The sequence below is a fragment of the Triticum urartu genome, chromosome 5A (assembly GCF_056163025.1).
Source record: "Triticum urartu cultivar PI428250 chromosome 5A, HENAU_Tu73, whole genome shotgun sequence".
NCBI classification, from domain to species: Eukaryota; Viridiplantae; Streptophyta; class Magnoliopsida; order Poales; family Poaceae; genus Triticum; species Triticum urartu.
In genome coordinates this window covers 597,228,291-597,246,205 of record NC_141877.1, presented here as the reverse complement: position 1 = coordinate 597,246,205, position 17,915 = coordinate 597,228,291, and the positions used below count along the sequence as shown (strand labels likewise).

At 43.4% G+C, this 17,915-nt stretch overlaps 1 protein-coding gene across 1 annotated transcript; it reads left to right on the top strand.

Annotated features, from left to right (window-relative positions):
- Positions 1–372: 372 nt before the first annotated feature.
- LOC125528363 (small ribosomal subunit protein uS13z/uS13y/uS13x) lies at positions 373–2,158 on the top strand. The gene is made up of 4 exons (XM_048692836.2): positions 373–531; positions 624–784; positions 875–1,063; positions 1,788–2,158. Exons 1-4 carry the CDS (start codon positions 529–531, stop codon positions 1,891–1,893), a joined length of 459 nt encoding a protein of 152 aa, XP_048548793.1. The 5' UTR covers positions 373–528; the 3' UTR covers positions 1,894–2,158.
- Positions 2,159–17,915: the final 15,757 nt, after the last annotated feature.

Genomic DNA, 17,915 nt, shown 5'->3' with positions numbered 1-17,915 from the left:
CTCCAGTAGTTTGTAATACTATTCATCTAGGTCTGCTACCCAAATGAATTCAAGTTGCAATAATATACTACTTGGCATAATGCTACAGATATACAGTAGTTTGTAATACTATTAATCTAGGTCTGCGAGCAAAACTTTTTTTTTTTGAGAAAGAAACGAAAGAGCAAAATTGTTTTTTTGAGACAATAAAGAGCAATTTTTTTTGAGGGGTAACAATAAAGAGCAAATGCTCCTGCGAGGCGAGGCAGAGCTCCCCCAACGGCCCGTTCAAAAAGAGCCCAAGAAAGTCCAGAAAAAGGCCCGTTCCAGTAGAGCCCAAGAAAGCCGCCCATTTACAGAGCCCGCAGGGATCGGCATCCCTCCCGCAGATCACAGCCGTCCGATGAAGCACCAGGGTTTCACCTCGGGTATATAAAATTCATCCCCGCGACCCCGGCTCCAAAACCCTAGACGCGAACGCACCTCCTCCCTTCCTGCCCCCGACCGCCCCAGCCGCCGCCGCCGTCGCCGCCGCCGCCGACTGCAGCCATGGTAAGTGTCTCCCCCCTCCCTTCTCCGCCGTCCTCCACCTCTCGCGGATCCCTCCTCGTGTGCTGACATCCGTGAATCTTCCTTGGCCGCAGTCGCTGATCGCGGGTGAGGAGTTCCAGCACATCCTGCGTGTGCTCAACACCAACGTCGATGGTAAGCAGAAGATCATGTTCGCGCTGACCTCCATCAAGGGTGTGGGCCGCCGCTTCTCCAACATCGTCTGCAAGAAGGCCGACATCGACATGAACAAGAGGTGAGGAACCCGTCCGCCCCCCTTTCTCGCCAGATCTCGCCGTGGTGGGTGTGGTGCTGATCCGTGCGCTTTGTTTGTGTGGGTGTGCAGGGCCGGAGAGCTTTCCGCGGAGGAGATGGACCGTCTGATGGCGGTGGTGCACAACCCGCGCCAGTTCAAGGTGCCGGATTGGTTCCTCAACAGGAAGAAAGATTACAAGGACGGGAGGTTCTCCCAGGTCGTGTCCAACGCCGTGGACATGAAGCTCAGGGATGACCTTGAGAGGCTCAAGAAGATCAGGTATAACCTCGCCGTTCCCTCTTTTCTTTTTGCCCCTTACTATTGCTTGATATAACTTTGTGTTAGATTCAGCTACTGATGATGCTTGCATTTCGCATATTAGTACTAGCAGTATGTTTCTTGCATGGTAGTAGACAGTTTAATTTGTCATTATTTGCTAGGTTGTTGATTGACGAGTTTTCTGCTGGAAGTCAAATCTCCTAAACACCAGAATGTCTGAAATGTCAGGGTAGCAAGTACTAGCATCATGTGCTAAATTCTATGTGCCTGTGCTAGTCTGCTTAGACATTTGGGCTAGCTTTTTGCTTAGATAGTGAATTGATGCTTATTTCTACAGAAACACAGCATGCTAGCTCTGTATTGATGGATATTACCTGGAACTTGTGCCAGCTCTAACTTACTGTTATATAACAGTTCAATTTAGTCAACCTGTTGGAACTTGTTTTCTACTACTTGTGTCCAGATTTTAAAGTCTGCCCTATGCTCTTGTTGACTTAATTTCATAATTTCTGTCTTGTAATCTGGTAATTGATGATTGTCAATGTATTCATGTGTACCCTTCTAGTGTACCTTGTATGTGACCCAGCTGTTCTGTATATCGATGCTTTGTTTCCAAGAGATGTATGCTGATGGCTGATTCCTTCACTTAACTGTTGCAGCAGCATTGTCCTACTGTATAGATGTGTGAGTGATCACTTATGCTTGAAACTCCTCTCTTTTGCAGGAACCATCGCGGTCTGCGTCACTACTGGGGCGTGCGTGTCCGTGGTCAGCACACCAAGACTACCGGCAGGAGAGGAAAGACTGTTGGTGTCTCCAAGAAGCGATAAGCTGCTTGACAAAGATCCTGCATAGCTTTGTATTACTGTGTTGGTCCATTTCCAGAATCTTAAGGAGTGTTCTTGTTTAGATAATTACCTTGGATGATGTTTTGCCCTAGATAATGTTTTGGTTCTGGAACCTTTAATATATTGTATCTTGAATTCCATGTTGAACTCTTCAGAGTTTGTTTTGCCATGGGCTTTAAGTCATTTGAATGGTTGGCAAGATTATGTATGTTCTAGCATTTCTGTGAATTACAGGTTTGTTGGCTAATTGAATCTTGGTATATTTTTTAGTGTGCATGATCGAGTTTTGTAAGTTGTTGAGCGAACTGTTGTGGCAACTGGGTAATACTCCCTCCATTCCTGAATATAAGATATTCCTGTCAAAATGTCTTATAAGAGGTATATCATAGGTCGTCCTATTTGGGTATTGTTGTTTATCAGTTGCATGAAAGTTAAGACCTTTATTTTTGACCTTGACTCTTGCTTTGCATCTACCAATAGAACCTAGAATGAGAGATACTGGTAAATGCAAAAAGACTATACTGATACTCTCATTGAACATATAAACCCTGAAGAACTTGTAGTCACAACCGTTGCCTTTATGTCGCCGCCACCTCCGCTCCTGCTGTTGCCGCATCCCTGCCGCATCGGAGAGAAATCCTTGGTGCACCTTGTCGCCACCTTTCCTCACCTTCTCCTAGGTTCCTGATCTGGAGCGGGAGGGACGCACGCCAGCGAGGCCAGGCTACCCTTGACACGCATGTACTCCCCCTCTCCCCTTTGTGCCCTCTCTCTCTTCCCCGACCTCTCGTTCTTGTTACACCCAGATTCATTGGAGCAGCACACCTGGTTTTAGATCTTTCTTAACTTCTCCTATTTGCTATTGTTGTGTCAGAACTGATGGATATCAAGGATTGCTGCCTTCAAGTTATGTTTCCCCGTTATAAAGACTCCATTCAATTGATTATTTTTTATGGCTGCAGATGTGGAATGTTCTCACTATCAACTCTGGAATAACTAGCAAGTAGTGCCATCCTTGGGAGCCATTTTGGTGGCACATGGACATCACGTTCTGGAATAAAGTAAGTCTCACAATCAACTTGGGAAGATGAGGTAGGCTGCCTTCAATTTTCTATCTGGGTAGCAGCAACAAATTCATGAATCTTCCGCTTGTTGCCTTTATTATTGTGATCTATGCAAAAAGTAAATTTTGCTTGAAGATTGCAGCACACGCAGATTGCTTGGCAGACTAAAATAAATAGGAGCTTCCGATTGGACCCTTCAAGCAATAGTGTTGTTAATATATTAGTTATTATATTATCTCTACTCCTAATGAAGCAGTTGGTAGTCTCGCTTGCAGTTTTTTTTCGTCCCATTTTTCATGGTTTTTTTTGATACCTCGTCCCACCTTACACTGAGCCGCCACGAACCGAAAAAACCGCGTACCGAAGCCCCCACCCGCCCCACGCACTCCAGGGCCTAACCTCCGATCGCACCCAAGACAATCCAGCGAAAAAAACCTACGAAAATTAACCAGCAAAAAAAAACCAAATGGAGAAGTTGGTAGTCCGGAAGGGTTTATTTTCAACACTTTCTTAATGACAAAAGATCACGGATCTAATTTTCCTACCTTAGCCAAATCAACGAATCTCTCTCATTAATGCAATTTGCTTTATATAGGAAACAAATAATAGATTCTTTCGTACCTTAGCCAAATCAACGGATCTCTCCCATTAATGCAATTTGCTTTAGCAAACAAATAATAGATTCTTTTCTACCTTAGCCAAATCAACGGATCTCTGTCATTAATGCAATTTGCTTTAGGAAACAAGTAATAGATTTTCAGGAAACAAATAATCTCTAATCTCTATCTCTAATCTCTAATTCTCTAATAATAATAATAATAATAATAATACCCAAAAGAAACGCAGTGCTTCGTTTCCCGTCTTACGTCGTCGAACCCTTCGTCGAGCCTCCCTCCCGCGTGCTGTTAGTTTTCCCTGCGTACGTTCCACCCCAAACGTGTTTCGTTCTTTTTTTTGAAACTCAGACGTGATTCGTTCTTCTTAATTATGCGGTCCCACCCCCATGCGATCCGGCGAAAGAACCAGCAAAACCGTCATACCCACGCACGCAAGCAATGAAAAATCCACGCAAGCCGTGTCTCCTCCTCCCTGTTCAAACCCTAGCCGCCCCTTCCCAGTTGACGCCGCTAGCGAGTAGCACGTAGCACAGGCACCAGTGCAGCCCTTCCGCGGTCCCCCTTGACCTCGCAATGAAACAGCTCGTAGGCATCGATGACGAGCCGGTGTGTCCGGTGTTGATTCCTGTGGATGGGTCAAGCAGGACAGAGGGCGGTGGATCCGGGACATAGCCATGAAGTCTGCTTCGATGCGCGCCCAGTATTGTCTCAAGTGCATGGGTTGATCCTGGACGGCGGCGATGGATCAAGGACGTACATAGCAGCTTTCACCTACGCAAATGGTTGACTACTCAACCTCCTCTCGGCGGTGGCAGCGGCCAGGTCTGGTTAGCTACCATTTATCTTTAATACATGCCATGAAAGGCGATCAAGAGGAGCAATCATAAGCAGCGAGGTGTTCCAGGGCTACAAGCGCCAGTACTGTGACTCTGTGTCTGCGAGGTCTTCGCCAAGATCGCCACCCTCTCTTCCCGTGCCTATTTCTATTCGCTGTTGTTGGTTTCATCTTACATGGTGAGATCTAAGCAGACAAGATGAAGCAGAGGCTCTCTGAGATCCAGTCCGACGTGCAGGATACTGAATCGCTGGTAAATACTAGATTGTGTTTTATGATTTGATCATCCATTCCGATGCCTTACATACTGCCTTTGGGACACTATAAGAACTAGGCATGTGATTTTGGCAGGTGGAGGCTTCATTTTGGATGTAGGTGAATGTGTGATTTCTGGAAGCTCTGTATATTAACTTCATGATCTGCTCTTGATTTCCTTCTTGGGGACTAGATTTGAAGATTTGCCAGCTACACCATCTAAAAATCAGGCTGCTGATCCGGATACATTGCTACTCGGCCTTGCGTTCACTTGAAGTTTTCTGGGATCAACTCTTCTGAAACTTCAAAACGAGTAGTCCTCCTATTTTGAGGTTGCTACTTGCACATTGTTCATCTTTCTGTCAATTTTGTTCCATCATTTTGCACTCTATCTGCCAATTTGATTGCATGGTATAGGGTGCAATGGTGGCGTGGGCGCTGCACGGGGTAGGAGTAGTGCCCTGCACAGGCCAGCCCATGCGGGGAGCTAGCATCGCGTCAACGCCTCCATGAACGCCGCCATGACGCGTTGCGTGGTGTCGCTGTCAGGTGTGGCCCCCAACATGGCGATGTGTGCTCAAGCATGTCGTTTGTGGCTTCAAGCTGCCTGGTGGCCACCGTGGCATCGTGGCTAAACAAGAGGTTGGTGATGAAGAGCCTGCGCTCGTCCAGGCGGATATGGTGGAGCATCCATGGCGATGTGGACGCAGCTGCAGCCGTGGCCGGATGGAGAAGCCTTAGGTCTTGGTAGATTATCTACTGATGGCATAATCCTCCAGAGTTACAATAGCCAGAAAGATGCCTTGCCGTGGGGAAGCCTCGCTGCTGGAAGCGCCATCAGTGATCTGATTTGAAGAGTCCAACAAGAGGTCAATGGAATTCTCATCTCCAATATTTTCGCATTCTAACATGTCATTGTTGATTCAGCTGTTACATTGTGTCACAGTTCACTTGTTTTTCACCTTTTTTCGTACTACTATGCACTGGAATGTCCATGTTTGCTAATTTGCAGATTGAATTGTTCTGATAAAATATGCTAATATATGTCACTTCTTTCTGAAAGGTATCCGGAACTCTTAACTGCATTGCTTCGGTGATAACTCTTTCTTATTTGTTACCATTTTGTGTTCCGGTCAAGATTTTCTTCTTTCACAGACATTAGAAGTCTAGAACTGGGATAAAAATAAATAAAGTTTGGAATAAGCTAGAATCTTAATAATCTCCAATATCTGCTCCACATGTGTGGAATCAATCATCCAGATATATATACTCGGATTGATCCAGCCATGCCCAATAAGAATCTTCATGTAAATAAATCAAAGGATTCTCTACTGATGAATAGGGAGCTGCACAAGACATCATATGGTCTTCATTTTCGTGGTAAGACTGAACTGACCTCAAGACTTAAGTATCTCGGAACCATGCTTTTCCTGCGTAGTTTTCAACATGCTATTACATGGTCTATTAAGTGCGTGTGAAGATTCTTGAATTTACCCTGACATTATGGAACCTTTGTGCTGAAACAATTAAATATGTTAATTTATAATGATAGCAATGAAGACATGCAGTTCTGTTATCAGTACAGTGCAGATGGTCATGTGGTCATTATGGCCTATCTTCAGTATTGTGGTTAACATTGACAGGATTAATGTAATCTTCGAAACGACATGTTCTATTTTCCCTATGTATTTTTTTGTTCAGATGCCCTACTACTGTTTTATTGACTACAGGCAATCTATTTTGTATGGTATGATTTTGTTTGTTGGAGAGATACTAGCTGCCCCTTTTCCACCTGTTAGTAAGTTTTGTAGCAGACTTCTTAATTGATATTATAGACGTTCTAAGGTAGACGTGGTATTTTCAGTTAGACTGATTTCTTGTATTTTATCCAGTGTTATAGGAGTTTGTTACCTTTGTTTTTTATCGAAAATTAAAATGTGCATGCATTGTCGAAGTTTGTGAAGTAGAATTAATAACCTTCTGGTTATTGATCAATATATATATCTTGGATGTCCCATAGCAACGCAAGGGCATTCAGCTATCCTTGAAAAAAAGAACTGTCAAACCGCTCAAGAACCTGCCAGGTCAAGCCTCTCCCTCCTCTGTTTGGCATTGCCTACCCCCTCTCCCCCGAATACCGCGACAGGGAAGATCCGGTCCATCGAGAGAGGCCGATGCTGTCGACCATTGATGTCGCATGGGAGATCTGCGATAGTGGAAACATGCTCCCCTTCGCGCCAACGGCGCCTCAAGGTCACTGACACGGGTGACCCAGCGATTTGTCGCTGCCATCCCGAGCTACTTTGCCAACGTCGTGGGCGTGGGCTACTGGCCTTCCAGGTACTCGACCGCCGGGCTTATCGAATTGGGCCGCCACGGTGCTGCTGACCGCCGCCGGTCTCACTATAGATGCATCATGTGCCGTCGGCCATGCCAGCATCGCCGCCTACGTTTCCCAAATCATTTACACGTATGGTCCATGCATACCCGGAGACGTTGGTGCATTCATACTTCTCATGGATCCTTGTATTAGCCTGATAGTGTTGGGATCTCGAAATTTTGCTATAGGTGAAGAAGGGATTCCTATCTCGAAATTCTGCTGTAGGTGAAGCGCCTCCTGTAGGCCATGGAGATGACCAAGGATGTATTGGGAGGCGGGCGACGTAAAGCGCTGGAAAGGAGTATTGTATTATGCATGGTCCTCCTTCGCTTTTTGGAAGGTTGTATAGTCGTTTTGATACATAAGATACAATTTTAGGTTCTACATACATATTGATTTGAGATGTTTTCATTTTCTATCATTTCAATGAATAATGCAATCTGGATTTGTTTTATCATGCCAATTTAAGGCATTCTGTATGGGCTGGTTGGAGGAATATTATTTTTTGACGCACTATGTGTGAACATGTTGAAGGGGCATGACCATCAACGAGCTTGTGGCAGAAGTTTGAATGTGAGTAGCTCCTATCTTTTGTGTACTTATTTTCAGTCTATCAATCAAAGGGTAGAATGATTACACGTGCAATTATTTTGGTGTGAGCTTTGACAAGGGATATCGATTGTTATGTTGAAGAGGCTAAAATCTTCCTCGGTAAGTGATGTGCATTATGCATCTGATAAAAAAAGAGGCTTTAGGAATTTGATTGTGCCCATGAGAGGTGGTCCTGATATTAGGCTTGCTATAACATGTTATATTTAACACGTAATGTTCTTTACCAACCAAATGTTCATGTTTTAGATTATAAAGAATGATGACCTCAAAGACAAAGAGCTCCAAGAACTCGGTTCTGAAACTTTTGGTTAGTCTGAGTAATGAAATGTGACCCTACTGGAAGTTCTACCTCATTTCAGTTCTTCTTTTTTCCATTTAATTGTCCATTTCATTCCAAGCTAACTGTCTTACATACCTATATCTTTCAATGCAAGACTGCACGAGGACTATGGTCTATGGGATATCAAGCTCCTTCAAATAGTCTGCACCAGTTCTTCTGGAGAATAATGTGTATGCATGGTCTACAATGGAGTTTACAAGATAGATTCACTTACTCAAAGATTCTGCCTAACATTTTCCATAAGGACTATGTATGTTATACCAACTCTCAGTAATCTCTACTACTAATCTCTACTACCAATGTCTTAGTTGGTAGTCTCGCCTCACTCCACCTCATCCCACCACTCCTATCTTTCGTCCACCTTTGACATCATCGCATCACATCATTGGGCTGGCCCATTAATGTGTATGTGAACGCAATCCTCCCATCGCCTGCCCTCCTCGCGATAATCCCGACGTCCTCGCGTTGCCGTCCTCTTCTCCCTGATCTCCTCTACCAACGTGCCTTCCTTGCGATCCTCCCGACGTGTCCTCACATCGCCGTCCTCTTCTCCCCAAACTCCTCTACCAGGGGGACTCCTCTATGACCCAGGCAGAGCGAACATTGTACGCAGGTTTTTTTGGCTTTCACCGGTTCGTTCTCTACCCCTCCTCCATGACTCCCTCGCCATCGATTTTTTTCGACGTCTAAATGCAATCCCTCCGTGGGGAAGTATGGTGTGAAGGAGAGAGGCCGCGATGACGAAGGTGAGGTGGGCGTCATCCCGTTTTAAATGAGAGGGCTCCAGCGAGAAATGTCTCACTACGGCGAAAACCGAGCGGAAGGGGAGGGTCCGACTGGAAAACATAAGGGTGTGTCATGGGGTGGAGTTTTTATGTTGGGTATGCGTGTTGGAGATAACAGGGTTCATAGTTTAGACATTTTTCTCTCCAATATGGTCTGGATTTGTGGGAGCCTGGACTGTTGCATTGTTACATTTTTCATACAGTGTATCATAAAGTGTATCATACATACAGTGAAAACAAATCCCCTTTATTATATACAGTATAGCCCTCCAATATGGCCATGTTTATGCTACACTAGATCGCGAGAACCTGCCGTCGACCGTGAGGTTGGTGTATGAGAGAGAAATAAGTTTTAATATCAATAATTTATCTAATTCATTTATATACAGTATAGCCCGTAGCAACGCACGGGCGTTTTACTAGTGTTACTAGAGTATTAGAATAACTTCCTGATATATGTGTTTATATGATTTCTGACATTTACTGCAATAATATTGATGGCCAGGCACTATACTGTGCATAAACAAAAAAAAACAGTTTTTCTTTTCGTAGTTGCAGCAATTTTCCTGTACAATAGTGTGACACTACACTACTCTTCATTTTTACAGGCCATGGAACAATAAATAACTTGGCAACAGATACCCCGTGGTCTACAATTATACTGTAATTATGTGTGCACTTTGGATCTATTGGATGTCTGAATGTATTGTTAATCGACAACTACTAATGCAAAGGTATGTTCTGTTTGTAATATGAAATGATTCTTATTTGTACCTCCAACACTCTTCTATCGCTCCTTTTAGAACTAATGACATAAAAAATGTGGTCTGGAGTCTGGTCGTGTTTGAACAAAGTTGGTCAGAATGATATAGTTGTTTTTTTCAAGTTCATTATATTAATTTTTTCATTATATAGATTATTTATTTGTTCACACAATACATGGCAGGAGATGTGTGTCGAGAGGTACATGAATACGCACATGGGCTGTTTTTCAGCATGGTAGTCTAAAAAACCGTGGTATTCTCAGAACACGTAGAAAATGCTTTGCTATCAAACAGGGCAAGTGCAGATTTCCTTGAATATAGTTTATTTTACAATTGTGTTGCCAACGTGCTTCCATTGTTTTATCACCATAAAATAGTTCTAGGTGCTCATATAAAATTTAGTGGCGTGTATGGGTGATTGTAGTGCAGTTTTGTTGATCTGCTTGCATTTTCAGCATTATAGTGTTGATATACTATCTCAATAAAACAGTGAATACGTATAATATGTACAGGCTACATTCAAGTTATGGCAGTGTGCCTGGGTAAGATGAACTGGTAATCTTCTGCTAGCTGAAAAAAACTTTTTTCGTCTTTACATGTGTTTCTTGTTGAAACTCTTTTTCGTCTTTGCATGTGTTTCTTGCTGAAGCTTGTGATTTCCAAGTTATGGCAGTACATATGTCTACCCACTTGCATGACTTCCGATATTGTCCTTATTTTGCTCCTCCTTAGCCCTGTTCTGTTAGTGCAGTTCTTTTAAATAGCAGGGACAGAGTCCCAGAAAACATGCCTGGTTGCTTTTCTTAGTGGTGCACTTGCAAGTATATGTGGTAGATAGTTTCTCATGCTTTTCTACAAAGTGATAGATTAATAATGTCATCAACAATTTTTTTCCTTAACTAATCAATATCTTGGAAGTTGTCACTCATTAGTTTTCTCTTCCTTATCTGATCTCTAGCGAGTAGAGTGATTTATTTTCGCAATACCTAATTCTGATCATAGGTAATGACAGATTTGTTTTCATTAAATGAGATTCTTGTTTTGTGTTGATTTTGCAAAATTTCTGTAGCTACATATTTGCTCAATCCAATAGACAGATTTTAATCAACCTTTAGTATAATGTATTTCCAATTGTTCATAACTACATAAATTTTTGTTGTGATTTTGCAAGATTTCGAAATTATTGTGTTTCAAAATTGTTATACTGATTCCTCAATGCTCTGTTCATGGCTTTGTTCTTATTTCTGAAGCTATATATTTGCTCTATCCAAAATACAGATTTTACTCAATCTTTTGCCTTTTAGAAAAAGGGAGATGCCATTTAGACCTTACTCTGTCCAACTTGATCTTCAACTTGCCGCTACTGTTTCTAAGCATTTTCCCGAAAACTGTTGTATTTGCTTTAGAGAATGACCTCACCTTATTCAGAAGATATGCCAAGTAAAAAATTAGAAATTGAACAATTAGTTCCGCTCTTAAATTTTGCACAACAGTCCAAATTATCCAATAAATCATGTATTAGCAGGGTTAAATTATAGAAGTTGAATCACTTGTTCTAAATTACCCAATCCAAATTATGGATGTTAATAATATGCTTTGTGTTAGACTGTTAGTCAAATTGTCGAAAGCCGGAGCTGGGCCGAGGAGCCGGCCTCCACCTTTGGCCATCACGATGAGAAGCAACACCGGCGTTGGCCGTTCCGTGTGCAGAGTGCGTGAGTTAGTGATTTAATTCCATCCTTTCCATCTCATGATGTGATTTTTTCTTTAGGATGAATTAGTAACTTTGTGTGGAGGTGGCAGCACTACCTGCTGGTTGGTGTAATGCCGTGCTTGACAGGGTGATCTGCAATTCCGAGTTTGTTTAATGGCTTAATGTCTAAGCACTCATCCCCTTATTCTGTTGTGTTGCTACCAACTTGGTTTGCAAGGAACAGAGCTTCATCTGTGTACATCAAGATTGCTAATTGCCATCTGAAGGTTGGTTTTGTTATCTGAGTCATCAGTTTTGTCATCTTGATCAACGATGCAACTTCAATGAGGATATGTTTACGTTGCTTATTACTGTGCTTGACAGGGTGATAGTAAGCGTGAAGATGCCTAAGCTTATCAGGAAGCTGCAAACTGCGACCAAAAATTCTCACTTCAGGGTATTTCCCCTTTTCTCTCCCTCTCTCCCGTGCCTCCGCGCTGCACACCGCTGCTGCTCCCCAACCACGGCGCTGCGATGGTGCGTGCTCGCCTGGTCTCGCCCGATCTTGATATCGTCCGGGGCGGCGCCGGCACCGCTCGACCGCGTCGTTGCCTCCTCTGCGTCATGAGAAGCGCCACCATTGCCTCCACCCCCACCGGGCAAGGAGCTCGAGGTGTTTGGGGGTTCGTGTTCCCTACACAGGCCAAAACACTATTGGAGGTGTGTGTGCAGCTCTAATTTGCTAACATCCTTTTTTCTTTTACCGCTGACTGCATCTGTCAAATGAACTGTGTGGGTGCTTTCAGATAAGGATACTGGTTTTGTAGATTTAGTATGATTCTGGACATACTCTGAAACTAAAATGTACTAGATCTGTACCCCTGTACCTATGGACATACTTTGGAACTAAATTATACTATTATGCAAGGTTGTTTCTAATGACAGTAAACTGCATAGTGATGTTCCAAATTATTTTGCGCAAGGTTGTTTCTAATGGCTTGTCCATTTGCTTATTTCCTTGTTCAGTTCGAAACCAGTCGTTTGGAGCAGATCAGCTCAAAAGAGATCCTTTGTACCATTTGCAGACTACCCATCTCCCTCTGGTAATTCGTTTCTGCTACGTGAATCTTGATGTACAATTCCCATTTCACTTACTGGCAACAACCATTCACTTAGCTGATAATGAAGGAGATTGACAGGCCTGGAGTCTCGCTCGCCTCTGTTTTCCCCCTGTGGACACACACGAGACTCAGATCTTGGCTCGTCGTAGAGGAATCGATAGCAAGAATCAACCAGAGAAAGGATGCACACAAGGTACTCGATGGTTTTCCCCCAGCACTAGCTTTGTGTTGAGTTCGTTTTTGTATTTTTCTGTTTATGACTGAAGCGAGGAGAAGCTACACATTGTTGTTCTCCTTCACAGCCTCACGCATACACACACTGCACACCCAGGCCGTGCAGTACACCATGACCCTCTCACCTTTGCCCATGCCTGTTATACGTGTGCAAAGCATGCCAATAGTGCCCAGCACAGGAGCTGCACCCCTACATGCCCTGCTTTATTTGTTACAGTTTTACACAAATGGAAACCCCAAGCTAAATTATAGAGAACAAGAATAACTCACAGTCAGAGATCAGATTGAATTAGAACTGGTGCTATAATTGATTCTTTTGCAAGGAGGGGTTTCAGTGTTCAAACATAATGCACTTCCATTTTCAGTTTGACCAAACTTGTATGCGGAGTAAAAGGAAAAGGTGGGGGTATAACGACATATCTGTGATTACATGGTCAAAATACAGGCCTAGGATATTTGAATGTTCCCATATAAATGTAATCCTCTACCCGCAAAATAATAATATAAATGTAGTCCTGTTATATTTCGTAGCTTCCTGTTACCAGGATTGATAGCTATTGTATTTCATTCCGTTGTTTAGTAATGAATTGTTGTGATGCATTTTTTACTTTAATACTTGCTACTTTTAAAGCAGCCTTCTTGCGCAGATAATTTTGTATAGGTGTATAACGTCATGCCCGTGATTGCTCTGTAAAAACCCGGCCTAGGATATACGAATACTAACATATAAACATATGCCTCTTCTATTTTGTAGCTTCTCATTCTAAGGAACGATATATATATCATATTTCATTATGTTGTTTCGGTAAATAAATTTCCTTTCTGATTCTTTTTTGTTAAATAACCAAGTAAGAGTCTGATTAGTGGAGGTGATTTCAGAGCTTGAGGCAGAGATGGCGGAGCTCGGTCGAGCTCGAGACTATGGATCCAGGGCTTGAGTGCTCACGGGATGGAGGTGCTCAGGATGGAGGCAGGGGAGGGCGCCCTGCGGGAAGTGATTTATGTGCTCCTTGATCAGGTTTTTTATAACTGATGACATCTTACATTGTTGTCTTTTACCGATTAACTGGTTAACTCTTTTCCTAAATGGTCTTAGATTTCTGCTTTCTATTTGCGCCAGTTTCTTTTTACAAGAGATGAGATCTTACACAATATATTTTTGCCTTGGTTGATCTAATTAAAATTTTCCTTCAGCATGTGCATATGATGTTAATATAAAGCTATTTGGAAGTACATATCCATGGGCGAAAACAATATTATCATGTATTTTGTCTGTCATTTTGCTTGTGTTGATGTAGTTTATTGAGCTTTTTCACACGTCATGATATTATGCCTTAATTTCTACTAGGCTGCTTTTACATTTAAAATTCATTGTACAAACATTATTTACCTAATTTATGGAAACAATAAATTTGTAGCTCAGGTCAACTAGGAGATGATGTAAACCAAGTCGCTCACCGGTTTAAGATGGTATGTTCTGAACTTTCGTTGCTTTATGAAAGGACAAAAGATGTTAGATATGTATGCTACTACAGTTGAGACATTTTTCAGTTTTCTACATGAGCCACAGTGCCGAAGCCTTTGGACAGGCACTTTGTGGTAGAATGTGTCAAACATAGGTCTGTTTGCTAGAATATGTGTTGTGCCGATGCTGCAACTAGCATACGCAAAATCACTTTGCTATATATTTTTCATAATGCTACATTCCATCAATTAAATGACTTCTTATTGTTTTGAATCTACTTACATAGGGGTTTAAAGATTTACTTTGTTCCAGCGCCTACTTTGGATCATAGGAAACTAAAAAAAAAGAGGGCGCCGCCACCACCGTCATCAGGCTGGCCCACATCCACGCGCTGCTCGGCTTCAGTAGGTCACCGGTACAACTCCTCACGCCCAGGTCGTTCAACATTTTCTTCCGCTTTTGGTGCGTCACATTTAGAGTCTTTCTTTCCCATTTTACCATGTTTGCATGGTAAGATGTTTGGTCGGATTTGAAGGTTTGTAGCCTTGGCTCCAAAGCTTCAAGCTCTTATAGAAATTAGAACTGAGGGCCTTTTAAAATGAGTCCTGCATAATAGTGTTGTTCAGTGGGATGCAGAATTTTTGTTTGTCTGATCGGCTATCCTTGGTGCTGATTTAAGTACTGATTTCATCGTCATATGACTACAATAAAGAAACTGTGTGTATAAATATTACTAACTGCTGATACTTTGCATCAGTGATTTCAATTCTGTTGGCCCTCCTTAAGATTGCTTGGGAATGTGAGGCTTAAAAGTTTTAACCCTGTACAATGTGCTTCTCGGGTGTGGATTTGTGTCTGACTAATTAACGGTTCTGTTAATACTGATATGTCCTTGAACATTATATGGGTATTGCATCGCTTGTACTTATAGCAAGTGGAATTTTTTTCTCATATGTAAATATGTGCCCGAATAATATTAATGTACACTCTTTCAATACATGGCTTACTCTCGGCCTTTGTGCCATTGGCGCAACTGGTCATCTAGTTCTGGTAAATGCAAATAGACTATACTGATAGTGTTGATTACAGAGCAGCTGATCTCAGATAATTCAACACACAAATATAAGTTCAAACACATAACTTCCCTTGAACCAACATAAAGATAACCAAAGGGTTTGCTAACACAGATAAGTAAGATAACTGAGCAATCAGAATGAGGCTTGCTCACAGCCCAATAAGATGACAGATCACACACTGCCATTAGAATTGTCGCAGTTCAGAGCATCTGCAGACACCTGATTAGCAGGGATCTTGCACTACTCAGTAGCCATGCACTGGATGGTAGATACGTGAGGAGGAGGCCTGGCATTTTTGTCCATCATTGAAGCTTCAAATTGCGGCTCCAAGTTCACAGACACATTCTTCCTCACCTTGGGGGTCTTCTGCTTCTCAGTGTGTTCAGTCAGAGCAGCCTCAGCAGCCTTTGCACTTGCAGGGTTCATGTCCTCATGAAGCCATCATTGAGCTTAGCAAGTCTACCGCTTCTCCTGACAAGAGCATCATCGACAGGTATAGTTCTCTTGGGCTTGTTAGTAATGGCAGGGGCAGGAAGGCAAGTGTCAGCGTGCAACTCAGAGGATAATTCAGTAACTTCTCTAACAGAGGATTCAGTGGTTTCAGAGGAGCAAGTGGTGCTGATCTAAACAAAACCTTTCCCCTGATACCACCATCTTCCTGCACATCAACAATTTTACAGCAAGCACCTGTCACCTGGTTACTGTTTAGTAAATTGATAAACAGAGACAGTCTTAGCAAGGTCCTCATATGCATAACCAGTGGTGTGTGAAGAGTTCTGCATGGGGGTCGAGTGTCTGGCATCTCCACATCAGCATCAATGTTACCAATGATATGGTCATTCATGTTGTGTTTCTGCTCCATCACATGTTTGTCATTCAGGTTGGGGATTTGGTTAACACTAGTAAGATGGTCGTGCATTGCACGGAACACCAAGATTGGGGGTAGACAGCACCGACAGCGGCCATCACACTAGATTGCTTCACAGCCTTCTGGATGCGGTGGGGAAGAGATAAGGCTGATTGTGAGAGACAAGGAGTTATTTGTAAATATGGAAACAAGTGCGGGCATCTTTTTGCAAAACTGCAACAATTTGTTTTGTATGCGTCAGATCTAGATCCAACGGCTATTGATGAAAGATGGCAGACACACCATCATCACCAACTCAGGTTTTTATACGAGTAGAGATTGTTGATAACTTCAGCCTACTAAACTTCATTGTGCATAGGGATATTTCCTACAGCTACATCATGCCAGTTGCCTTCACATATAATTGGTAGGGGGTGTGGTTTAGCACCATCAGGTGGCAGTACTGGACATAATATATGTAGTCTGGACCAATTTTACCCACTTTTGCCATCCAACGGAGACCCGTATATATCCGCAGACGAATCCGCATGACCAAATTCCAATATGCAAACAAATAACTGATTTGCGGGAGTCCAAAAAGCATGCGGAGGTCCGCTTGGCCCAATGTCAGTTGCCACATGCCCTCACAACCCATGTGCTTTATCCTCTAGGTCCGCCTGGCCCACCTCTATTGTCCGGATTTGATGCTTATTTTTTTATAAAAGGAATATATTAATATCAATATCAAGATGATACCAAATACACCCAGTCTCTGCAACAACATAATGCTTAGATTAAATCTAAACATCAAGGATGCACACAACCAAATGAAAAAGATGAAGAAAAAGGAAAACAGAGACCCCGCCAAAGCAAATAGAGATTCGCAGCAGCAAGAGCACGACCAGTGGTTATGACACTTAGACTTCGAAGAAGGTTCTTCAAAACGACGCCTTCAGGAAGGTAACAGTGCGCAAACAACGTCGTCGTCCGGTCTAATCAACATGGTCAAATCTTGAATTTTCACCCTGGAGAAGATCTCATCTCCAGACAATGTCTTCAACAAGAAAAACGACTAGGGAGCCGCCATTGCCAGGTACAACCACCGAAGGCCAGACCTAGGGTTTCCACCCCGGAAGTGAGACGCGGAACTCAAAGAGCACCGCGAAGAACGAAGTCGGCTAGTGTCGCCGCCCCCACTTGCCGAGAACACTACTGCAAAATGCCAATCATCCGACACACATACTTCTCCGATCCACTATGCATGCTCTCTGTAATCTTCATCGGCTCTCGACTCGGTACGAGCATGGGAGATGGAACCTCCAGAGCCTATATCTGGTCTTCTTCAAATAAGACCGCCTCAACACCTTGGTTAACGCGGCAATGAAGGTGCCAAGGCAGACCCAAGGTGGATGGTGGCCGCCATTAGCCATAGGAAATGGATCTTCACGTTGCCAATGGCGACACTGACGACAGGACACCGGGTCACACTCCCGTGGCGATGGCAGAACAGACAAAGAGCCCATCTCTCTGCCAACCACAAACGTCGATTCAATGCTTGTCGAACCAAGCACGCACGCACGCCTCCTGGGCGAGTTTTCATGCGCGTGCCCGGTCGTAGTAGTCTGCGGGAGATCTTGAAGTTGCCTGATTAGCACCAGGAACTGCTGAGGGAGGTGGCCACGCGCGGGATCTCGCCTCCCAAACCATTTCAGTGCTGACCAGTAGACGATGCACACGACAGCGGCGGCAGAAAACGCTATGGCCACCAAAAACACCACTCCGACCGACCAGATCCGCATCGCTGCGTCGATCTGGGCATGGAAGGAGTAAGGTGGGAGGAGGGATGGGGGTTTGGGAGCGCGAGAAGGGGCGGCTGGCCGGGGTGGCCAGCGAGGCGGCGGCGAGGGGGTTTGGTG